This window comes from Haliotis rufescens, unplaced genomic scaffold, assembly GCF_023055435.1.
Source record: "Haliotis rufescens isolate VD_foot unplaced genomic scaffold, xgHalRufe1.0.p SCAF_4, whole genome shotgun sequence".
NCBI classification, from domain to species: domain Eukaryota; kingdom Metazoa; phylum Mollusca; class Gastropoda; order Lepetellida; family Haliotidae; genus Haliotis; species Haliotis rufescens.
Window position 1 is genome coordinate 7,399,810 of NW_025964112.1, and position 26,103 is coordinate 7,425,912.

A 26,103-nucleotide genomic window follows, 5' to 3' on the forward strand; every position below is an offset into this window, starting at 1 on the left:
CAGTGTAAACATGAGTCACACACACTAAACAAAATTACTATAGATCTACATCCTTCCAGGTTAAAAATAGTGATATAAAACATTATAAGAATTGACCATCACCTTGTGTGAGTTCACTGGAGTATGAACCTTCATAGAGAGAGGGCCAAACTGTATGAACGTCGGAGCTTGTGACTTGTATGTCCCTGAGGCTGTTATTATTGATAAGGTATTTAAATAATTATGAACAAAAATACCTAATAACGGAAAATACAAAATACCACCAAGGGCATTGGCCAGACATTTTGTTATTTCTTGGTTTACGTTTTTTGGGCTGAAAGATCCTGGTTGGTCTTCTAAACATCAAAATTAAACATACCCCGGTAACAGCTTTTTCATTGGACATGTTGGACGTGAGGCCTGTTGCATGACGGTGAAACTGACGTTAGTAAGAGTATGAACGACACATTTTGACGTGCATACATTTTTCACAAGACTGTATTCTTGAAATAACTTAAAGTTAAACACTGACGGACTACTTCCACATTCCTGAGGAAACCCCTGGGAATTCCCTAGCACAAATAAATACAGAAGCGTTCTTTCTCATCATTTAGACCCTTTAATCTTGATCTCAGCATTTTAGCATACATTGGGATATGTCAGATTTTGACTGAATGAGCATTCACAAATATCCTCGGTATGTCCCATCCTAGTGAATAAAACAAAGAAATGCACATCCAAATTGTCAGAGTATTGACTCAATCTGTGTCTGGACAGACAGGTACAGTCTATAGTAATCTATGAATTTAACTTAGTACCTATTTGACACATCTTTACAATCACCTTTCAATGATTGGCCAATTGATCAAAGATGACTATCTCTTGTAATCGCCACAGATTAAGTCTGGTTTATCAACAACTTCTGATTCTCTCCAGTCACGTTTATTATTTCAGCCATTTGACGTATATGTATTATGACATGCTGTCATTGTGACTGACCTACTGAGGTAGTTCTTAACAGACCTTTCTCATCTAATGATATTATTTGAATATATAAATTGTTGCAAACAAAATACAAAAGATGTCACTGTAGAACAATGTAATCATATGCTCATGTCACCTCTCTTTTTGAGGAACTACTTGATTCCGCCTACAGCTGGTTGTTGCAAGTCTCTCAATGTAAACATGAGTCACACAGACCAAATAAAATAATAATCTACATCCAGGTAAAAAATAGTCATACAGTTTGGCCCTCACTCTATGAAGGTTCATACTCCAACGAACTCACACTAAGTGAAAGTCAATTCTCGAATATCCGAATAATTGTTATGTGTTCAGTGTTAAGTTTGTCTCGGCATATAACTTGTTGTCCTTCAGTTTGACCAACTGTATGCATAATTTATGATGGTGAACAGCCAAGTTTGCCTTCAGCCGACTATAAATAAGTCATTTTTTTCATTACAGATTATTATTGTCCTCTTTTCATCTGTTCAGCCTTATTTGAATATGCTATTAATGGATGTCAATTACATAGCAAGAGAAGTCAGGAACACCCTCAACCCATGGCTTGAAACTGAAGTAAGGGCCAAGACACTTCTGTTTCTAGTCCTGTGCCATGACTGTGTATAATATATGGATATATATTTTTACTAAAAGCCTAGGCAAGTCTACATCAAACTAAACTGAGACTAGTTTCCTTGATTCCACAGCAGAAGAGGAAAGGTTCTTTGGAAGAAAAAATCAATTATGTTAAAACATGTTTTCATAGACAAGAAGTGTTAGACTATTTATTTCCCCCAAATAATTTATCAAGATGTGAAGATATCACAAATTATTTTTTATTCATCAGATTTCACTTGCTGAGATAACATACATGCAAAGTTTAATCTCCACAATTCCTGTTACACCAAGCCATGTGCTTCCCACTGACCACACTTTGAATGTCATGACAACCATGACCCTTGGCCTTCTTAATCTTGGCCAGTGATGGTACAACTCTTAGACACAAGTTTGGAGGAAGCCACACACTGACATGTTGTCCATCAATGGGTAACTTTGTTGGCTGAATTTGGTGTATAAACATCTTCAGCAAACAGTTGTGGAGAGGACATATCACAGGCTCATGGGCTAAATGCATGAAGGGAGGCATCAAAACACATCTTGTACGCATCAATGACGAGATGTGGACAGTTTATGATGATGGAGGAAGATTTCCGTGGTAGAAACCTGTGGGGAGCCATTGCGCCACAGGTAGATCGAAAACCTATAGCTGAACTTAAGAGCCAGCACAAACTGGAAATCCCACTTCACCATCCTGTTCTTGTACAGTCTCAGAAATGTGACACCATCTGAATCAACAGATGACTTGGGGTCAAAAATGCAGACTGCCAGTGCAAGGATGGCAAATGAAGCCCCGGTGACCACCATGGTTACTGATGATCGGAAAACATAGCAAAATTGAGAGAGTCTGAAACCTGATCAGACGAAGACTCCTAGAGAAGCTGAAAATCAGGATAAAGTATCTTAAGAGTCAGACAAACCAAGACCACCCCACCTAACCATATTACAGGTGCTCCTGGTGCCATTCAGATTCCATCTTGAAAGATTTTTACAAACAGGTGATGAGTTTATTGTGATCATTTGTTTTGTGTTTGTGACAGTTACATCAGCACACAAGCTGACGTGGCTGTGAGTTTTCTGCATGCTGCTAAACTCTAAAGGTATGCTCTGGCATTAAATTCAACTCACACAGAGATACTGACGCTGTGCCAAGCACACTCTCATTAGCACATTCCAATCCAAATTAAAATACAAACACTACCACCACAAGAAATAAGGTTAGCCATGAACTAAAGACGACATAGTAAAGTTTAAACTGCATCTTACTGAGGAGCACGTCAATAATGACGACCAAGTGTTAAAGCCATAAGGAAACAATTACGTGTATAATTTATTCACAACAACAACATAACGGTCCCGGATACCAGCGTATCACACGCATTTAACTAATATTTATGAGTTTCACCTTTGAGCATCTGGATATTTTATGAGTAAGTTACTTATGTTAATACTTGCATTTCATGAACTTTATTACAGAAGACGTACGCACTGAACTTCACTAGCGGTTTGTCAGACAGAAAATGAGAAATTGGGCTCGTGAGTTGCACACTTTCTTTGATGTAAGGATGCCAGTGACCACAAACTACCGCATAAGTCAAATACTGCTCAGAGTAATATGTAATGCTGCATAGTGTTTACACACACTAGGAGGTATTCAATAATAAAAGAGTTATAATCACCTAAATCACCTCGTTTTTCTTATTTTCTTGCAGATGACATTTTCTGTCATGACACCATAGCAATAAGGGAGGTAATGCTAAACGATTGGTGGTTGGCATACCACTAGTCATTGTTCATTGATTTACGCGGAATGTAACCTTTTGGAACATATCAAACATTTTATCTACGAAAGTATAAAATGTAAAGACTGCTTTTATCATCTTTCTGTTTCTAAGACAATTACATTAGTTAGTGTCAAACTACATAAACCTAATTATTGCCGTTACAATCTCCATCGGTGTGATCGGAAGGGGGGGGGGGGGGGGCAAATAAGATTATTCATTTCTTATTCAAGTTAACTTTCACAAGGAAAAATGTTTTCTATAAACATTCCAGGGGGGCAACTGCTAACCCGGAACTTCATGCAACCAGGCAACTAGAGGTTGATAACACGAGCAACGTTACTTGCCATCGGGGTATGATGAGACGTGGCAAGAATCGGCCTTACAGATATGTCATTGTCACCACCCGATCCTCGCATAGGACAAACTAATTCTTCTCCGCAATAAGTACTAAATACATTGTCAGAGATGTACTTCCTGTTATTTCATTACGATTAGACTTGCACAAGTCTCTAAGGTAATAATTATTAATTTAAATCATTCAATCAAGTTAATTTCGTAATTCAGGCCACATGACCCATAGTACAGTTGTAAGTTAAAAAACATTTTAGGTCACATGTCCGAGTGTTACATCTCTGTCGATCTCATTTTGAATAATTTACATAAATATAAAGCTGTCAAGCGTAGTACATTAATATCATATGATTTAAATAAATTTACAAACGTAATATTACCTTTATAATATTTCTGTAATGAGGTTAAAAAAGTGAATATATTTCTTACATACGAAAAAGACATGGTTTTCATCCTCTACTTAATGAAGGTCACATTCATTACATATACGATTCTGAATGAGGTATATTTAACAATGACCTGTTACGAATAATGTTGACTCGAAAGTTGGGAAGAGATATTCGAAATTTACACATTGCTCTAACAATTCGGGTTGCAGGAGAGATTTTGTATTAGCATAATGCACTAAAAAGGTAGACGACTCTAAACTGTGGTACCATGATTGGAAATATATCTTTTAAGCGTCTTCTAAATGCAGATAAAAACATGTTCTTATCACCAACATCTTGAAATAACCACACATACGCAAAACCGCTATTGAATAACATTTGCCTTACATACGATGCCAAATTGACTTTTTCATTCTCATCTAATACTTTAAGCATAACATAACTTTGGAACGGGTATCGACTTACATTCATTTGCAAAAGTTTAATCCAGTACTTAATTACCCTTATTTGCGTATTTATAAACATGCAATGACGTCCAATTTCACCCAGAATACAAAAAGGTTTGAAATAGCATGTTTGTATCTTTTCAATTGTATCATAATATTTAATACCCCATATTTCCGAACCATACATCAATATTGGAGCGATTTTACTGTCAAATATTTTACAAGCAGTCGAGAAATCTATGAATCTGTTGTTACTAAACACATGAAAAACAGGCCCTATTGCCTTCCGTGCTTGCAAGGCAAGGGTTTCACATGCTGTAGACCATATTAACCGTGGGGAGAACATTATTCCAAGATATTTATAGTACGTTACCGTCTTTATCTTGACATTATCCAGTGTCCATGCTTCATACTTGGTTATTATCCCTCCATTTCTAAATACAATAACATTTGATTTATCAATATTTACACACAATCCCCATTTAAAACAATACTAGTATGTATAATTAAACATCTAGCTGGCTCTGCAAGCCCCGAACAGTACACGAGAAAAGCACAATGTTTTCGGGAAATAAGAGTAACATCAGATCTTCAATATTTTGGGTAACAAATATACCATGATCGCAAGCAGCATACATTTCCAACATAAGCGCATTAATAAAGAATATAAATAAGACAGGGCTCAAAACGCAGCCTTGTCAATATTTGTTCAATTATATACTTGTTGTCAATATAACGTTTAAAGTGATTAAAATTTAGGGTTGTTTTCAAAACGGTACATTTCTAAATAAAGAATTTGGCCAGAAGCAATAATAGGTCAAATACATCATCAAGATATATATACATATATATATTCCTTCAAACCAAACAGAATGAGCTGAAGGTCAAATTTCAAATTGTGGATATGTGGACACGTTTCATTAAGTAGGCTTAATAGCGATTGCCAGACACCTGGAACTTGTTTACACTCCTAGAATAAGTGGGTAATTGTTTCAACTTCACAAAAAGAGCATACATTGACATCTGATAACTTGATTTACAAAAATGAGTTAGTTGATATAATCCTGTGAACAATTCTGAACTGAAACCATCTAAATTGGTATCTAGGGTAGTCGGAAGTGATTTTACAAATACTTTTTCCCACTCTAATTCAGCACAGGAACACATTCCTCCCAACCTTAAAATGTAAGGTGGGTATCAGATGCATTCAAGAAAGAAAAAATAACACTTTACTCCTTTCATAACTGATTGTAGTTTCCTGACGACACGATTATCGTACATTTGGGCAAAAGATGTGGGTTTACTTACTTTCAGCTTATCTTGGTATTTCTTTATAGCTTTCATTAACCCATGATAACGAAGGAAGTTGACATTAAGTTCAATGGGGTATTGGACTTGCTCAAGTGTTAGTCTCTTCAGGGTTAATAAAGTCTAGTACTTGGCTGACACCTCTATCAAATCATTTATAGACGATAATCTCTTTACCAATGGCGATGGGTGTGAATGAGAGGCTCCGTGATCAAGTCATCCAATGATTCAGGCTGTATTTTCTGTGAAAACGTATCAAAGGAAATTACAGTGTCCAAACAAAAAGCATTATTGATTTCCTTGAACGTTTAAGCTGGATAAGCATTGCCAAACACAGATAGATTTTAACAGTGAGGTAAAGAAGTAAAAAACGACATTTTCCATTTAGATTCATTTGTGATGTCCAACAGTTTTCCCTTCCAAGACAGATTCAGAGAATTTACATGGAAAATAATTCCGTCATACCAAGTCCACCCTCCTTCCCAGGTTTACATATCAGAGCTCTTTTAATCGTATCTGGTTTTCCATTCCAAAGAAATTGAAATAACAGTTTATTCAACTCTTTCAGATAATGACCAGGAGGGTCAGGGGATGTAAGAAATAGATAATTCAATTTTGAAATGAGCAAGGTCTTGATAAAACAAAGAAAAGTATTTATTCTTTTCAGACATCTGTTTATAATTAATTGAATTAAAAAAAACATGACACTTGAGTCTGTTGAAAAGGTAACTCCTAGTAACTTAAAATATTCTGGATTCCTCTCAATTTTTAAACTGGTCAAATACGTAACTAAACTACTTCTCGGCGCTTATCCATTTTACTTGAAATTTGTCATAGTTAAATTTTAAGCTTGACATATCAGCAAACATGTTCAATGTGTAAACTCGTGGCTTCAATAAATTCTTGAGAGTCGTCTAGTATAAACTCTGTGTCATCTGTATACTGTGTTAACAGGTGCTCTTCATCCCATATACTAACTCCTTTGATATTCACATTCCTCTTGGCAAGTCCAGCCAGAACTTCAACACTCAAGATAAAGACATAGGGAGACAGTGGGTCGCCTTGCTTACAGCCATCTTTAACAGGAAACCAAGGAGACAATGTGCCATTGATAATTAAATAGGATTTGTGAACACAAAATGCCATTTAAAAAGTGGTCAAATGTAACAGATGTTATATTTGGGATAACACTTTCTCAGTAAAGTACAGATTCTCGTACTTTTGGGGGTTGAGTCCCGTCCGTTCAACTCACTCTGGCAGTGTCGGTTCGAATCCCGGACAGGACTCAACCCAAATAGGTACGAGAATATGTACTTTACTGAGAAAGTGTTATCCAAAAAATAACATCTGTCACATTTGACCACTTTCTAAATAGCATTGTGTGTTCATAGCTTTTGGCCGTGGAAGCCGTACCAGTTTACACTTGTCAGAGGGGTACACAAAATACGTTATCTAGACTACCAGTTGTCGAACTTTCATTTTGTGGAAGCCTCGGTGGCACATTTGGTTAGATCGCTGACTTTGTGTGCTGGCGATTAGGTGCCTCACACGAGAATCTGTATTTTACTGAGAAAGTGTTATCCCAAATATAGCATCTGTTAAATAAGATTTGATATTATTATACAGAATATTGCCAAAGCCAAAGAAAGACAAAGTTTTGTTAATAAAAAAACACGCAACAGATTCAAAAGCCCTCTCAAAGTCTATTAAGAACATCCCGGAAATGTTGTCAGATTCTGTATAGTTCATTAAATCATATATCAATCTTATATTATCACAAATATAAATGAAATAGATTTGATCAGTACTAATCAATATAGGAAGAACAAATTAATCCTTTCAGCAATAGCAGAGGGAAAGGTTTGTATGATGAGTGAAGAAATTGGTCTCCAGTTCTTCAGAAAACGTTTGGGCTTATCCCCTTTAGGAACGAATTTTTGTGTATGACAGATACATAGCCATTGGAAAAATTATAGTTCAGGGACCTCCAAAGGAAGGGTGATACAAAATTCCAGAAAAAAAATGATAAAACTCATAGGGATACCCATCTGAACCTGGACTCTTAATATTGTTTGATTTTTCAAACGCGATGTATATATAATCTCTCTTACAGGCCAATATGTATTGAAAACAAGATTCACCCCTTCCATTCCCATCCCTTCTACAACAACATTTTATACAACTTTAGACATAACTGTATTTCGGGGACTATGTGTCAGTCTAGCCGAGACGAGGCGGTCGGGTAGCCTAGTGGTTAAAGCGTTCGCCCGAAGACCCTGGTACGATTCCCGACATGGGTACAATGTGTGAAGCCCATTTCTGCTGTCCCCTGCCATGATATTGCTGGAATATTGCTATAAGCGGCGTAAAACCATACTCACTCTAGCCGAGACGTTGGTGTGGTTGTACATGTATTTCAGATACATTATTGATTTTCTGAACCAATTACAAGCATGTCGTTTAAATAAATATTCTATGCGTGTGAATGCATATTGCACTGAACAACATGTTGTTGCTTTGAACACACGGGTAAATCAATGTCAGGTACAGTATACGAGCCATAAAGTTGCATGATGTACTCACATTTCACATTTCGCGAAACAATGGTGTATCAACAAGAAACATACAAACCTGGTTATACTTGAGTGAGTGAGTGAGTTGTGTTTAACGCCGCTTTTAACAGTATTCCAGCTTAATGTGGGAGGAAAGCCCGAAGTGATGCAGGTCTCAGACGTTTATCACTTTGGTGAAACCCACGAGCACGGGTATGGTGCTGACAAACCTAGAAACATAATCGGGGCGAACCGGGATTCTAACCCACAATCATAGGTTTCTGGCGTGTCCACGGGACGCAACTCTGCACAGCGAATCGCGGCGCCTTAGACGACTGGGCCACCCGTGTCCCCGGTTATACTTGAAGACTGAACATGGCTATTGTGTCGGAGACGATGGACACGTGGTGATTGTGTGTAATGGCATCCTCCGCTGGATTCCCATATCATGATATGCATGTCAGTTTAATGCATGTTTTGTTTGCTTGTTTGTCGTTGAACGCCGCACTCAGAAATATCCCAGCTGTATGGCGGCGGTCTGTAAATAATCGAGTCTGGACCAGACAATCCAGTGATTGACATCATGAGCATCGATCAACGCAATAGGTGAATGAGTGAGTTGGGTTTAACGCCGCTTTTAACAGTATAATATACCGGTATATCTAAATCAAAAATATTGCCTCTTAGTCACCGTTTACATCAAGAATGGGTTGCTGAAGACCTACTGTCCCTGGATCTTCACAGGTCCATACATTGATATAGCTATAGAGGAGGATGTCCCCAGCTCTGTCAATCTTCCCTGAGTTTTCTTACCTCATGCTTCCTGTGGGCAAGCCAGTGTTAAATGCCCCAGCCACCAACATAACAGCCTTTCATATCAAGGTGGCCTGTCAAATTCATCATTGGTTTGGGACTGTGATCAGTGGTTGATACAATGAGCATCTGGGTAATGATGACACAGGCAAGTCACAACCAGATGGCCTTGATATTGATGATTGGGTGGTCCGACTCTGTGACTTGGCTCATTGTGGGTCAACATACAGATGGCCTAGACTGTTGCCTGTGTATGAGGGCACTGTGCAACATGATCTAGTTGTACATTGCAGAGTGCAGGCTCAAAAAACATTCACTCACACACCCATCTGCAATGTGTTATATGGTAGTGTAATTTATTGGTAAACATTGATTGTAACTGTATTACATTGTTTCTGTTGAGATTCAGTAGAAATTCATTGCATTGTATTTGGACAATGATTAGTTGTCAGGAATGTAGTACTATTTAATGTAAGCAGTGGTGAGGAAATTATTATATTTAGATGCATGATTTATCTGTAAACTTCCAGAATCGAATGGTTGGATGTCAAGTGTAATAGAAATGTGGAATATTCTGTAATGTTCAAGGGACACTGGACTGGCGTGGTACTGTGTACAAAGTGCTAGAAGCTAGTTAGTAGGGCTGGGAGTCCAAATTTACTACCCGGGTACCCTATCCCCTATTACCCGACCATACCCGAGTAACCGCTGTAGGTCTCAAGAGATAGGTACAAAATGTCCGATTAGGAATAGTTTGGTAACAGCCCTAGACAAAATGTATTTAGATAAAGGTATAAAATGATCTGGTCATACATACACTGAAGTTGACTTAAGGGTTATCTTTTTTCAAACATATAAAAGTCAGAAGGAATGGGTGCAAATTCAGACAGAAATGCTAACATGAGTGCCATGTAGTGTAACCATAGAGTTCTAGATACGTTTTGTCATTAAACAGTATATCACATGACTAATAACTGGTCCGGGTAGTCCTGTGGGTACCCAGGTCCTTCTCTGTACTCACACCCACCCGAGTACCCAAGTTACCCATCCTAGCCCTACTGGTTAGACTATATAAGTAGAGCGGGCACTTCCCTATCTCATCTCACATTTGATCTGACATTACATCAAGACCAGCTTTCATGTGAAGATCACTTACCACCCAGATTCCGATTCTGGGCCTATCTCCAAAGCTTGACCACTGTTAGAGATAGGTGAATATTATTACAACTGAACATTTTGCTATCACCACTGCCATCATACTTTGTATTTGATACTGCCACTGAATAATGTACTACCACTCTATTGCATACTGCCATTGTAATTGCTGTGCAGTAATTTGTTTTGATTGGTAAACCTAGTTAATTGTGTAATACAATTGTTGATTGTATACCATTTGTTGGTTTTAGACGGTTTCACTAAGTTCTTTTACGTAGAGATTTCTGAGTTAACATATTGTTTCAATTTGGGAAACAAGTGAATCTTATCCTGTAAGATGCGGCATCAATCCAACCGGCACTCTGTAGACTGGAGCAGGGTCCTCATGCACACATGGGGCAAGTGGACCCAGTCATGGGTGCCCAAATTGACATTTGCATCTCTTAGGCACACAAGAAACGTATGATTGCAGCTTTGCATCCCGCTTTGCCCTGATTATGTTTCTAGGTTTGTCAGCACCACACCCATGCTCGTGGGTTTCAGCAAGGTGGTTAACGTCTGAGACTTGCATCAACTCAGGCTCTCTTCCAACACCAAGTTTACACACAATACAACTGAAATACAGTTCAAACGGTGTTAAACCAAACTCACTTGATGCACATTCAAAAACAAAAAACAAAAATAAAAATATCATACATTGAATTTATTTGTATGTTCAGTTATATTCAAATTAAATTAAAAAAACAAAAACAATTTTGGATGGAATTGCTATTTGGACGGAATGTTTATCAGAAACCAAATGCTACTAATATTAAAGACGTATCACCCTTGGTCTCTGATGTTATGTAGTGTTTTGGTTCAGTTGCAGCAAACATGAACTGACATTAAATCTCCACATATACAATACACAGCAACAAATAGTGTTATTATGTGCAATACTTACACTGGATGAATAACATATAATTACGTCACAGTCCATTTCTTCATGTGCCCTGACAAGTGCACCAAATGCACACACATACATACACACTGACAATATGCTCCACACAACAGCTGATCACTCATCATGGAGTCAACAGTCAGTAAACTCCATGTTACACATGTTAGTTCATTAGATGATGTAAGCAAAGCAACAGATACTTTAATCCTGTGTAAAAAGGTGCCTTGAGGCACAACAGTTTGAGCAAAATGTTTCCAATCCTTCATATGACCAATCACATGCCAAAGTGTACTGAGCCTGCAGCTGATGCAATCCCAGAATCCAATCTGTCTTCCTGTTGTTCATCGCCATCGTCATCGTCATCAGAATCAGAATCTGAGTCACTGAAATCAGAAATGGAATTTTCTGAGAAATAATGTGTGAGATTGTATATCATGTGAATGAATGAGTGAGAATGTATATTCTGTCCATGAGTGAGTGAGAATGTATATTCTGTCTATGAGTGAGTGAGAATGTAAATTCTGTCCATGAATGAGTGAGATTGTAAATTCTGTCCATGAATGAGTGAGAATGTATATTCTGTCCATGAATGAGTGAGATTGTAAATTCTGTCCATGAATGAGTGAGAATGTAAATTCTGTCCATGAATGAGTGAGAATGTAAATCCTGTCCATGAATGAGTGAGAATGTAAATGCTGTCCATGAATGAGTGAGAATGTAAATGCTGTCCATGAATGAGTGAGGATGTATATCATGTCTTTGAGTGAGATTGTAAATCCTGTCCATGAATGAGTGAGAATGTAAATGCTGTCCATGAATGAGTGAGAATGTATATCCTGTCCATGAATGAGTGAGAATGTAAATCCTGTCCACGAATGAGTGAGAATGTATATCATGTCCATGAATGAGTGAGAATGTATATCACGTCTTTGAGTGAGTGAACTTGGTCACTTTAAACAGTATTTCAGTAATATCAGGGTGTGTCACTGTACAAAGTTCCGAAGTGATACAGGTCTAAGAAGTTTACCACTTTGCTGAAACAAACCAGTATGGTGCTGACAGATCAAGAAACATAATCAAAGCTCTAGTCTGTCTTACAGACCCTGATACAAATATAAATCAAATCAAATACAGCCCATGCAAGTCTATAATGTTTGGCAAGTCTAGATTACTGCAGTATCAGGGTCTGTACAAATCTGCTGAATTCATAAGCGAGCACAGAGAATGAAAATGAAGAGAATCACTGGGCTCCCTTTTTATTATATTTTTATTAAGATAACTGAGCAACTGTTTTTTCTGTACGATATGTTCATTTCAGAGACTAGATGTTAGTCTATCAAAGCTCCTCACCTAGAGTCACCATCACTGTCACTGTCGTCATCACTGTCCTCACTGTCATCATCACTGTCACCTTCCCCGTCCTCCCCATCTTCATCACAACCTTCATCATCAGAATCGGCACTCCCTGCCTCTTCCTCCTCCTGGTCTACAAACACACCATAATCTACATTAAGTAGTAGCTCTACTGAGGAGATAAACATTAACTGTTTAATGATCTGAAGATATATATTTAGGAGACAAATCTACAATGTTATCAATTTAGAGGTTTTTAACATAGATGTGATACCTATAAATTTTCTTCCAAACTCAAGTTTTCAATATAAAAAAAAAAATACTGACAGATTTTAAAGCCTCTAAATTTGGTAATAGAGAAAGTGATGAGAGTCAAATATAGTCAAGTCCCGTTAATCCGACATGGTTGTTTGCATATGATTATGTTGGATTAACGAGTATGTCGGATAAACAAAATTAAGTAGAATCAACATTTGTGATCGAAAATCGGACAACTGCACGATAGATAACGATACAAACACGTAATAAAAAACTAAAAATGAAATATTCATATTGTTATGTTACATTGTTAGCGAAATATGTTTTCTAATCATGCAACCTCTAAAGCTCAACACAAAACAACTGTTACGGACTGTATGACACGGGCTGTGTACTCGCGGGCAGATGACCGCAGAGTACGCTGATCACTGTGTTGGATTAACGAGACTGATTAATGAGTGATTTCGGTAATTCATTGCAAATTAGGTGTAGGGAGTCGGAGTGAGAGACTGTCGGATTAACAGGTCTAAATAGCACTGATTTAATCGGTTCCCATCATTAGTGTCGGATAATTAACGAGTGTCTAATTAACGAGACTTGACTGTATTTTCAAAAGGAGGAATTGTCCAATTCAGGGATAAGTGGTGTTAGGTTTTATTCCACGTATTTTCAATTTCATATACAGCAACCAGTATTTACACAGTGTCTCAACACCATCTAGCACAGATGCCATGTAAGCATTAGAGTGTTCATACGGTTCACAACTTTGAAAATTTATTTCGGAAATAAACACCACAATTATGCGGTAACAACATCTACAAACAAAAGACAAGAGGTCACAGTATGTTATAGAGTAGCGCCACATGCAAGTGAGTGTTTGGATGTGGCTGAATTTCATAATCTTATTTCTTAGTCACTGTAGGTCTGGTTTTCATGCTATATAACATTGCCAGACTTTCTTTGAATATTCTAGGACTCACAATGTTTATGAAGCTAAATCAGTATATGAAGTTGTTAACTAGTTGGATTTGTGAAAGATTTGTGGTCATCAGAAAAGTCATGGTATGACGTATAGATTCGATACAACTAGCAAACCAATCAGAATGTAGGGTTCTAAAATGTCATGGTAGAACTAAGAAAGTGGTCATGGCTTGAATTCAACAACTGAGTGTGAATAACATCCTTATCAGCTTATGTAACAAATTAAATTGATTAAATGTACAACATAGATATCTCTGTTCTGCCATCCCTCCAGATACCTTTAGAAAGATCATCAGATTTAAGGTCCAGGGCCCACTTGGACAAAGCGATCTTAGCGCTAAGATGATTGAAACTCACATACTTTAACATTGGCTTGCAATAGTAGTGCAAGTATCTGCTCTCTATCATCATGCAGACCAAAAGTCATGCATAATGAAAGAATTCTGTGCCTGTTCTACTTACCTAGTTCTATTTTTTCATCAATCAATGGTTGAAACTTCAGTGCTTCAGCATTGTCAGGTTCATAGAGCAAAACTGGAAAGAGATATTTCACAACATATATTTAAACTGCTTGAGACAGAGAGCCGTTTACAAAGTTTGTAAGAGGATGAGTTGTCAATCTACTTTTGATGAGAGGACTAAGGCTAAATTAAAGTTTTACTTTCCAGCTATCAATGAGCTAAATGACAACTTCCCTTGGAATCAATGGACAAAACATTAACCATGGCTACTGTGCTCCTGCCATTATGAATACATACTCATTTTACAAAGCTTCTGCGCATTGAGATAATCCTTCTCCATCAAGCAGGACACAAACTGAAAAAAAAATAAATAAAAAAATAAAAAAGAATAAATAAAACATGAATCACAAAAGAAAAGATATTTGAATTATACTGTAAAACATTCACTTAAACTGTTGTGAAAGATTGGAAAAATTTCCACTACCGTAATATATTCCAACTGACAAAATCCATTATCTGCATCATAAGTTACCCACACTCAGTTTGTTTCAAACTATGGCTAATTAGAAAAAATATATATGCTATAAAGACTTACAGATTATCTGTCACAAGTGAACTACTTGTTGTACTGCCCGAGTATTGGCAAGGAGTGAGTGAGTGAGTGAGTATGGTTTAACGCCGCTTTTAGCAATATTCCAGCAATATCATGGCTGGGGACACCGGAAATGGGCTTCACACATTGTACCCATGTCGGGAATCGAACCCGGGAACACCATGGAACAACTCGTACAAACTAGCCAATCGCCTTGAATCAGAATCAATGCTCAGTGAGAATTTCTGAAAACAAGTTCATCTACATCTGTGCCCCTATCGGAATAACAGTATACCTATATATTAAAATAACAAAACTTTGAATGTATTTGAAATTGAAATTTGTGGATATGGGGAATATTTAACATAACATCTTTACAACCAGAACATCAATGACCTTTGACCCAGAAAATCTGGATTAGCAATCTACAACAGGTAATGTAGAAAAAATAATTGGTTTGTCAATCAGTAATCTTGTGTCAGTATACACACACACACACTCCGACTTCCCATCCGACTCCCCATCACTGACCTCCATAAGCAGCTGATTGGGAGCCTTCTTGTCCTCATCCTCCGAGTCGTCTGAGTCACTGTCATCACTACTGGCCACCCTCCCACCGACAGCTGCCGATCCCCCATCTTGCTCACTCTCAAATGACATCCCCTCTCGGACGACTTTTCTACACACCAAAAACAGAAAAGAATCCTAAGGATATCATGACAGGCTTCAGGGGTGCGTGCCGTAAACATAATTTCATTTTGGGGGAGGGTCAATAATGGTAAATCATTTACAAATGACATCATATCATTCATATCATAACAGAATTTTGTCCTCTAAAGGTGTTGATTTTGAGAGATCCCAGCATAGCCCGTTCAACACCACAGTCAGCAGTGTCCCAGCTTTATCACAGCGGCTGTACAAGTCTGAATGCATGAAGGGTGCAATGACACACAATCAGTTGATACTGAGATATTCCAGCATGGTTTTCAGTGAGTGCAGAAGGGGGGCAGAAAGCCACAGTCAGCCATATTCCAGCTGTATCACGGTGGCCAGGAGTCAGAACCAGGAAGCCTAGTGACAATAAGCATGAGCAACGATCCCCACAATCAGGGCATTATGACAACAAGTCACAGAGTGAGTGCAGCGTTATAAATTGGCACTAGTCCTGTAGTCCTTGCCAAACTGCCCAAAAGTAAAGGTATCATAAGGACTTCTAGAAATTTGCCCTTTTTAGGGGGGTTTGCTATATGTTATCATTATAAGGATTAGTGGACAAAAACTGTTAGTTTCTAACCCTGGAGTGAGTGAGTGAGTAAAGATTTACGCCGCTTTTAGCAATATTCCAGCAATATGACCAGATATGGGCTTCACACATTGTGCCCATGTGTGCAAACGACCTGGATCTTCAGCAAACGCTTTAATGACTAGGCTACCCCACCACCCCTCACAAGTCACAGAGATAGACTGTCCAATGCTCTTTAGTCAGCCTTTGATTACAAGCATGTCACACTTGGGACCTACACCTTCCCACAATCCCATGCATGACTCGAGCATGTAATGACAAAATTAAGGTAAAGATGAGATAATCATGTGGACATGGTGTATATCTTACTTTGTTTCTTTGATTTCTCTGGATCTGTCACTGGTTTCAGCTGTCTTTTCTTCATGGTGATGTGAACAATCTGAACACACAGGCACATTTGTCAGATTTTAATTGACTTTAGTTGTAGCATTTAGAAGTTTGACTTCACAATAGAGTGAGAAAGTAAGTATTGTTCTAAGTTGCTGTCAGCAGTATTACAGCTGTATCATTGAGCCTTGAAGTCTGAACCAGGGCCAGCAAGCTGCAGCTATATCATTGAGCCTTGAAGTCTGAACCAGGCCCAGCAATACTGCAGCTATATCATGGCAGCCTTGAAGTCTGAACCAGGGCCAGCAATACTGCAGCTATATCATGGCAGCCTTGAAGTCTGAACCAGGGCCAGCAATACTGCAGCTATATCATGGCAGCCTTGAAGTCTGAACCAGGGCCAGCAATACCACAGCTATATCATGGCAGCCTTGAAGTCTGAACCAGAGCCAGCAATACTGCAGCTATATCATGGCAGCCTTGAAGTCTGAACCAGGGCCAGCAATACTGCAGTTATATCATGGCAGCCTTGAAGTCTGAACCAGGCCCAGCAATACTGCAGCTATATCATGGCAGCCTTGAAGTCTGAACCAGGGCCAGCAATACTGCAGCTATATCATGGCAGCCTTGAAGTCTGAACCAGGGCCAGCAATACTGCAGCTATATCATGGCAGCCTTGAAGTCTGAACCAGGGCCAGCAATACTGCAGCTATATCATGGCAGCCTTGAAGTCTGAACCAGGGCCAGCAATACCACAGCTATATCATGGCAGCCTTGAAGTCTGAACCAGAGCCAGCAATACCACAGCTATATCATTGAGCCTTGAAGTCTGAACCAGGACCAGCAATACCACAGCTATATCATTGAGCCTTGAAGTCTGAACCAGGGCCAGCAATACTGCAGCTATATCATGGCAGCCTTGAAGTCTGATTCTAAGATGCTATGCTAAAAGATCAAAGGTGCCGACTGTGCTTTAATGTAGCATTAATTGCTTAATGAAGTGGGCCAGGCCAGTGAGCACCAGCAATGGTGATCAACCAGTCATTGTATCCAACAGATCTCACTCAACACAAGGTGTGGAGTACAGAATGAAGGGGGGAGCAAGTAAACAGGTGTCAGTCAGCAATATACAGTGTACTAACCCTAATATTCACAAGTAACAGAGATCACCTAGTGAGGTAAAAACGTGATCTGCTTCTGCTAGCCCAAACTTATCTGTTGACATTTTCAGTAGATTTTATAAATGAACAATTAGTTTTTACAAGACTCAGACTTTGGACTGTTGGCTGAAGCTGCAGACTGCATTTTAGCAGTCATTGTTACCAACCAATCCACATTTTACAGGAAATACGAAGAACCAGGACCTCATGTCTCTAAGACCCAACAAGAGATAAGAAGACTAGATATAGCAACTCCACGTACTGTGATGTCTAGATGAATGTGAGGAAGATATGGAAGATTGCTCTGTGGGAGTCAGGTCTTTATCTGCAACATCTAGCTCCTGGAACTTTTCTGTCAAAGAGTCGTTCTTCCTATAAAGATAAATATGTGAACAGTTCTAAGCTCTTCTGATAACATAACATCTTATTTTTAAGCTGAAACTTAAAAAGTCTAATCATTACCCAATTAATAACTTAACCTTGTCGTTAGACATGTTAGATATGCCATGTATCCACGGAAAACATTCAAGCATATTTCCAATATAAAACACCCAAGTGAAATATATGAGGCAGAAAATCCTCTCAAAACAACTGGTTTTCCTTGAATTGCTTTAGCGCTCTTCCTTCCAATCAACATCAGCTACACACTTACCTCCCCTTGTTCCTTCTCTGAGACTGTATTTCCTTCCAATCAACATCAGCTACACACTTACCTCCCCTTGATCCTTCTCTGAGACTGTAATTCCTTCCAATCAACATCAGCTACATTTACCTCCCCTTGTTCCTTCTCTGAGACTGTATTTCCTTCCAATCAACATCAGCTACACACTTAACTCCCCTTGATCCTTCTCCGAGACTGTATTTCCTTCCAATCAACATCAGCTACACACTTACCTCCCCTTGTTCCTTCTCTGAGACTGTATTTCCTTCCAATCAACATCAGCTACGCACTTACCTCCCCTTGTTTCTTCTCTGAGACTGTATTTCCTTCTAATCAACATCAGCTACGCACTTACCTCCCCTTGTTCCTTCTCTGAGACTGTATTTCCTTCCAATCAACATCAGCTACGCACTTACCTCCCCTTGTTCCTTCTCTGAGACTGTATTTCCTTCCAATCAACATCAGCTACCAGAGGGTCCTCTCTGTCAAAATACGACAAACACATAGAGGCCGTCACACTGAAACACCTGTGTAACCAGTTCTTCACCTTACTTATAGAATCTAACACTTTGATTGGTCCACCATTGGTATCAACCTTATGTTTAATCATGATCTTGTAAGCAGTTACAAATCTGATCATATGTTTGAAAAACAGAATCTATTTCTCGACTCGGAGTGTACATTACTGGACACAGAACTGTTAAACGGAGTCTAGAACTCAAAGTTATTACTCTAGATGGCATGAATGACAAGAGTCATGTTGTACCCTCTTAAATTATTACTGTACACCAAGACAACCAGGGTCTATTTACCTTTCTTCTTTCCGCCTGACTGCCTGTAGTGAAATCTGTTTGGTTGGCGTGGGTGTCCGCCGCACTAGGGTGGAATCTGGCCTGGGGGGAACTGATCCTGCATGGCTGCCTCGTCTGGAAGGAAGAGTTCAACACCTTCAGGCATATTGACAACACCATCGGGCTGACTTCAATATTTATCACAAAACATTGTTGATTGCACAATATATATCACATACACAAATTTGGAGTAAAACTGCATAAATGTATTCTCATTTTAACATATGGAAAAAAGAACTATTTGATTATTCCTTTTAAAATAATGTTTCTTATCACAATTTTTGCATTCTAAGACACAGCAAATCATGATCAGACCTCATAAAGATGATAAAGGATTTCCTATAATAAAGTTAAACATATTACATATATATATCAATACTGTTTTGTAAACAATAAGGAAAACAATTTGTGAAGAGCTGCTCATTTCGATGTTAACACGAGTCCGCTAGTGACATGTGGACTACCACTTTTACCAATATGTAGATGACAACTCTGCAACAGAAAATATCCCTAGTCCTTCCTTATATTTACCAGTCCCAGATGGACTTATGATAATGTCAAGCCCTGGTTGGCCCACTACGTACTTGGCACTGCTGGGTTGTCTGTGGTCCCAGTACTGCTCCTTTTTTCTGGACGTCTCTTTCATCAGAAAACATATATATTAGTAAAACATATATATTAGTAAAATATGAAACGACAACCCCTTTGTTAAACTTCACTGAAAGCGTCCTATGATTCAGATGACATAATGCAATCTGTTGGTGACATCATGAACAATGGATGACATCATGAGCAATTGATGACATTATGTTGTATGGTTCTCAACAATGAATGAATGTGATGTCATATCAATTGGCCAATCAATAATGAGTATTGCTAGAATACACATGTGCATGTATCATAACGTTAAAACACTCTGTCCTACCCTTAAATGTAATATATACAATGATATAGCCGTTGGCCATAGTTATTATCTATAAGACCTATTTTTTACTAGTTGGTTTCCAGATTTATCTCTCTTGGAAGTCGATGGTAAAAAGAAAAAAAATACATTAAAAAAATACCTCACAAGGATAATGTGAATGGAGAGAAATCCATCATTTTGTATTCTGGTAATAAGACACTTTAGGACAGGAAGTCCTTCAGTAATATATGATGGTTTATGAATTTTTTACCCAAAGATTACCTAATATAAATGTACAAAATGTGTGTGGTTTCTGTCTATTCATCCCAGGGAAACATGTTCATTTCAAGAAAGTACACAGTCCATCGTTGAAAAACTGACCAAAGTCCACTCAAATATGGATACTGACTCTCCTGGTTCTGACCCCAGGCCTGGGTTCATGGTTCACTCTGATGAACCCTGACCTGTTGACCCACATGACTCAACTTTGACCTCCACATCTACTGTTGACCCTGTAAGATAACCTCTCACCTTCTGATTCAAGGATTTCAAGACTAGATGAATTAGAATTGTTCAAGTGCCGGATGCCTCCCGATGGTGGTCTGTAAATAACAACACCAGGATAGACTGAATCATCTTGGTATTATGCCATCTAAGGATCTACTACTAACTTTCATGAACGTAAGTCTCTAGTACCGTGTTTCACTGAGAGTTACTAAGAGTCAGGGTACATGAGTCTGTTGTGAGAGGATTCATCTGAAAGTGCAGCTTCTTTGGGTTTGGTAAGTGTGTCAGATTACCATGATTACAGCAAAACATTACCCATGAAGTAAAAAAGATTAATATAACTCTTTGTTCAAGCATGTATTTTATATCATTTTGTAATGATAACATATAGCAAAACCCTTAAAAATGGAAAATTTCTACTAGTCCTTATGATACTTTAACCATTTGGCAGTTTGGCAAGGACTATAGGACTCAAGCCTTTAAATGGCATTATGAAGTGATACACAAAAGAAAGAGAATTTATTAATGTAACATTTTGGAGTATATACTTGCAACTGTGGCCACCAACACCAGACTCAAAGAACATTAAACCTCTTAGTCTGTCATACAGACCCTGAAACAAATATATCCAAAAGAGCCCATGCAAGTCTATAATAGTGGGCAAGTCTGGAAAATGAAGAGAGTATCTGGGCTCCCTTTTATTATATTTTATTTAGATAATTCAACAACTTTTTTTTCTTCTGTAAGACATGTTTATTTCAGAAACTAGATGTAGTCTATTCACCTCTGTCAACAAACTAGACCTGAAATACGCTATTTCTGAAACCTCATCAAGAACCATGAGCATAACATCAGGTGGGATGCCACCAAAGTCCTGTCTACCAACAACTACAACTGGCGACAAAGAAAACTACAAGAACGCATTGACATCAGGAGACACCAGCCAGCCTTAATAGCATTAATTCACCTGATGAAGGAGTAAATATATACTCCGAAACATTGTGTTCCTCATAATAAAGAAGTTGACATTCATATATTCTCTTCCTGACTATAGGACTTGTGCCAATTTCTAATGCTGCCTTAACAAGCTGATACCTACCGTTTGTGTATGACATTGTTTTCTTTATCTGGTTCCTGGTAGCTCTTCTTTTGACGACTTAATGGTCGATTTGTTGCCATTCTTGATCAGGTGAATAGAGAAATCTGATCTTTGAAACATGGGTCTAGAAAGACAGAAATAGACGAGAGTGCAGATGGTTTTCAATGCCTTCTTAATACACTTAATCCCTCTGGACATCTTTTACAATGAAAGCTTTTGTTAACATGGCTATTTATACTTATAGGGTTGTCCTTACTATCAAAGCTATCTTTTCAATCCCTAGGTTTAGGGCTATTAATAAATCAAACCATTACTATCATGAGATTTCAAAAATCATGGTACAGTTAGATATGTTCTTGGAACAAAATAATACAATGAAATATGGGTACAACTCAAAATATTGTTTTATACATGTTTTGTTTGTTTGTTGTTTAACGGTGCACTCAGCAATATTCAAACTATATGACTGAAGTCTGTAAAATAATCGAGTCTGTACAAGACTATCCAGTGATTGGTGTCATGAGAGTCGATCCATGCAATGGGGATACGATGACATGCATCAACCACGTCAGCGAGCTTGACCACCCAATCCTGTTAGTCAACTCTTACAACACGCTTAGTTGCCTCTCACGGCAAGCTTGGGTTGCTGAAGACCTATTCTAAAGGGCACATTTGGATTGTGAACTGATCAAGAGGGACCCTATCCATGTTAGTGGATGCCAAGGATGTATATACATTCATAATTCATACCCCTGGAAATGAGTAATTGTGTATCCCAAATCAAAAGTAACTTTGTAACCCTATGCAGTAAGGCCAGGTGTGTTAAGCCTGGCCTAAGCAATAAATTAATTCAGTTCTAAGGCCAGGCGTTTTATATTTTTCGGATTACGGACCCGCCGACTTTTTAGAAAATTTTAAAATAAATAAATCACATTTCCATTTTTTTCCCCTGCCGATAGCTGCGTAGTCAGTTTTTTTATTTGTTATCATCACCTTTTGATAAAAAAACTTATGAATTTACCATTGTAAACTAGTAAAGAGATACATAATTGATCTTTGTTGATCTCGAAGCCGAACATGAATAGCCTCCCTTGACAATTGTCTGTGTTGTAAGTGGTAGAATATTTATTGTTTCAAGGGGCTTTATCATCACAAATGGCGGTCTTTTCAGCACAGAATATGTTCATAAAGTATGCCAGAGGCATTCTGCATTAAAAAAAAAATGTATCTGGCTTTTTTTTTCCCTCCTCCAACCCTGGACTTTAATTGGGCTGAAAAATCTGTAATCCTTAAAAATAGAAAAAAGCCTGGCCTAAACAACATATAATGTAAATGCATAGGGGGATGATATTTTTTAACAAGAACAATAACATATGTCTATTTTTCTGTTGAATGAAGCTAATGTTTATGAAAACACTGATGAGGTGAGGTGAAATGTTTAACATGAATACCCCACTCAGACACATTATACTGACTCCGAGCTGACAAGTCCTTGTTTTGGCCCCTTAATGCCGAGCGCCAGGCAGGGAAACAACAAAGTACCATCTTTTAACGTCTTTTGGTATGACACGGCTCAGGATCGAAACCCCAGACCTTCGGCTCTCAGAGCGGACGCTCTACCACTGGCACTAGACCACGGAGGAGGTCATGAAAACACTGTTTCAACTGACAATTACTTGTGGGCTCCTTGATTCCAGTAGCGGAGATGGAGATGTTTATTTAACAACAATACCAGGGAAGGCATATTAAGTTATGTTGACTTCATTCAATTATTTAAACAATGAAATGTGATGGATGGCAACACCGTTTATGCGAAATACAATATATATTCCAGCTATATGATGGCTGTCTTGACCAGACTATGCAAGTGAATTGGGATATTAGTTGTTGTTTTACTGTGATGTGTTTGATTGTGTGTTGATAGTTGTATGTATGTGTACTGGTATGTTGTTTCGTGAATGTTATAGAGAATGAATGGCTGACCATAAAAAAATAATTCCAATGATTGCATAGTGATAATTTGTTTTATGAAATCTCAATAACATCTGTTTTGTCCTCTATCTTTTTAGCGGCGAAAGGACCGCTCCACTGTGACATCACACAATTTGTTACTGCGAGAGAAATCGCGATAAACATGGCCGCCCCAACAGAATCTTTGGAAACCTATAATCCAATGATAACATTGTCTTATATATAAATATTTAGAAATACGAAGTTTCTTTCTTGGGGTACAAAATTACCGCAATCCGGCAACATGGTTTTGATCATGGATACTGCCAAATGGGCCGCCAAATGTATAGTCAGGCCATGTGTATAGTAGAGTTGCACCCGACTCGCCTAAAAAATATATATAATATTTTGGTATGCATTTGGCAAATACAACTTAGGTTAGGCCTAATGATCACAATTACTAGTATATTCATACACAAGTATGGAAATAATATAAAAAAAACCCGTATCATCCATACTATGCTTAACGCGCTGCGCTTCATGTTGAGTCAGTGAGCCAGAGACCAGTCGGTTACGCTATTGGGACCGAGAATACAACACTAACATTTAGGTACATTATGTGTATAAAATGCATTACTAAGTATTTCTGATAGTTACATACTTATTCTATAATACAAAAACCCACCGTAGTTCGATTAAAAAAAATTAAGGCAATTCGTGTCAAAATCTTTTTAGGCGAGTCGGGTGTATCCCGTATAGTATACCCGTTAGATATTTTATCAGCGGGTTGGTTTATTTCACTATCATTTCAACATCACCGTTTGTCGTGATTATTAACGTTACAATTGATACATGTTAGTTCAAACTTTAGAGTAAACGCGATTGTTACAATATCAAGCAGATTATCCATCAAAAACACAATTACCATGCCAAACTTTTAAAAATATTAAACATTTGTGATTATTTACCTAAGTTACAACATTTCATCCGCCATGTTGTTTGAAAATGGCTTCCGCGAGACGGCTGCTAGCTTTACATAACAATGTGATAAAGTTTATCTGTAAAAGTAGATAATATTAATTTTTAAGCACTTATAAACAATATACAATTCAAACAAAAAATATCTAGTGATTTCGTGAGATAAGATGGAAGTTATTAGGGAAATATGTTATCTGGTGAATTTCTTAAAAAACTTAGCTTTGCATAGCCAAGTTAAATGTGAAGGTCATATCTAAACTGGTTCCACTATTGATACGCGCTTCATGCTTAAAGCGTTTAGTTTGTTAAAGTAGACAGGAGCCTAGTCAAGGTCACATTTGCACCAAACGGAGTTGCACGTTTCATCGAGGTAAGTCGAGGGTTAAAAATAAACTTAGATCTTTTATTCGATGACACGCGACAAGTGTACTGGAAGTTAGTGTTTTCAACTACAAAACAAACAATGCTTGTCAATTATTATTAGAATGTTGTTACTAACGTCGATGATCAAGCACCTGTCCACTGTTTCCCATTGAAATTACCACATTACCACAACCTGATAGTAAAACGTTTTCTGCAGTGATAGACGAGTTTCGAGAAATGTTTAGTTGCTGAATATACATTTCTGTATTTGCCTCACCTTATCTTAGGCATGCTTAGAGGCGCTGTACAATATGTATGCCACATACAAACACTTATTCAAGGATCCAAGGACTAAGAATATTTAGAGTTGGTGGTAACCTACCCTAACCCTAGCTAACTCTATAGATTGAAGATGCACGTGTTATTGTTTTGGCCCATTGTTTTTTCTGTTACTAAATAATTTGTCTTGAGATGTATATAGTTTTAATGATACTATTAAGTGGCAAACATATTCTTTAATCGCACAGAATTACTTTCTAGCCTGTAACACAAGCAATGGTGTTCTTTACTGTGTTCTCTCAGAGACCATATAATAATCTATTATATGGTCTCTGGTTCTCTCTTTCGGTCTTTGCCTATTATGAACTGTCCTATATGTCACTGATATGACGGGGCCCACAAGAGATGTGGGAAGGAAGTCTGTGTCTCTGATTGGCTTCAAATCATTGAGATATATTTGTTGTTAGAGATGTTGCAATGGATTGGGTTGACAGGCTCTGTGACTTGGTTGATTGCTTGCCATCGTACCCTGAAGATGTGGGTTGTTGCTGGTAATACTCATTAGAATAGGCCCTCAGCAACATTGCTGGTTTGTCTGGTCCAGACATGATTATTTACGGGCTTGAACACAGCTGGAATATTGCTTAGTGCAGTGTAAAAGACTGCTCTTCAGGATTTTTTTACAAACAATAGCCATTAACCCCCTAACAGTGACTGGAGTAGACCTATTAGCGGGAGA

At 38.1% G+C, this 26,103-nt stretch overlaps 2 protein-coding genes across 5 annotated transcripts in view; both read right to left on the bottom strand.

The window, feature by feature from the left end:
* LOC124135869 (WD repeat-containing protein 37-like) overlaps nt 1–3,345 on the bottom strand; it is a 30,937-nt gene extending 27,592 nt beyond the window's left edge. Inside the window, exon 1 of one of the 3 annotated variants that reach the window (XM_048381750.1) lies at nt 3,279–3,345. The gene's annotated coding sequence lies outside the window, so the exon portion shown is untranslated. The remainder of the gene's footprint in view (nt 1–3,278) is intronic. The other 2 variants (XM_048381751.1, XM_048381749.1) reach the window with 2 other exon arrangements.
* Nucleotides 3,346–11,085: 7,740 nt separating this feature from the next.
* On the bottom strand, nt 11,086–24,845 carry LOC124135868 (protein starmaker-like). Of its 2 annotated transcripts, none has more exons than XM_046501516.2 (13): nt 24,713–24,845; nt 21,795–21,918; nt 20,720–20,790; nt 19,869–19,923; nt 19,246–19,359; nt 18,850–18,915; nt 18,035–18,144; nt 16,595–16,664; nt 15,514–15,661; nt 14,688–14,745; nt 14,392–14,463; nt 12,688–12,823; nt 11,086–11,720 (listed from the first exon to the last, which is right to left on the bottom strand). In XM_046501516.2, the coding sequence occupies exons 2-13, from the start codon at nt 21,872–21,874 to the stop codon at nt 11,612–11,614; spliced, it is 1,089 nt and encodes a 362-aa protein (XP_046357472.2). In that variant the 5' UTR covers nt 21,875–21,918; nt 24,713–24,845; the 3' UTR covers nt 11,086–11,611. The 2 variants fall into 2 exon arrangements, with proteins under 2 accessions (XP_046357472.2, XP_046357474.2); XM_046501518.2 differs by lacking the exon at nt 24,713–24,845 and adding an exon at nt 24,035–24,093.
* Between the last annotated feature and the right edge of the window lie 1,258 nt (nt 24,846–26,103).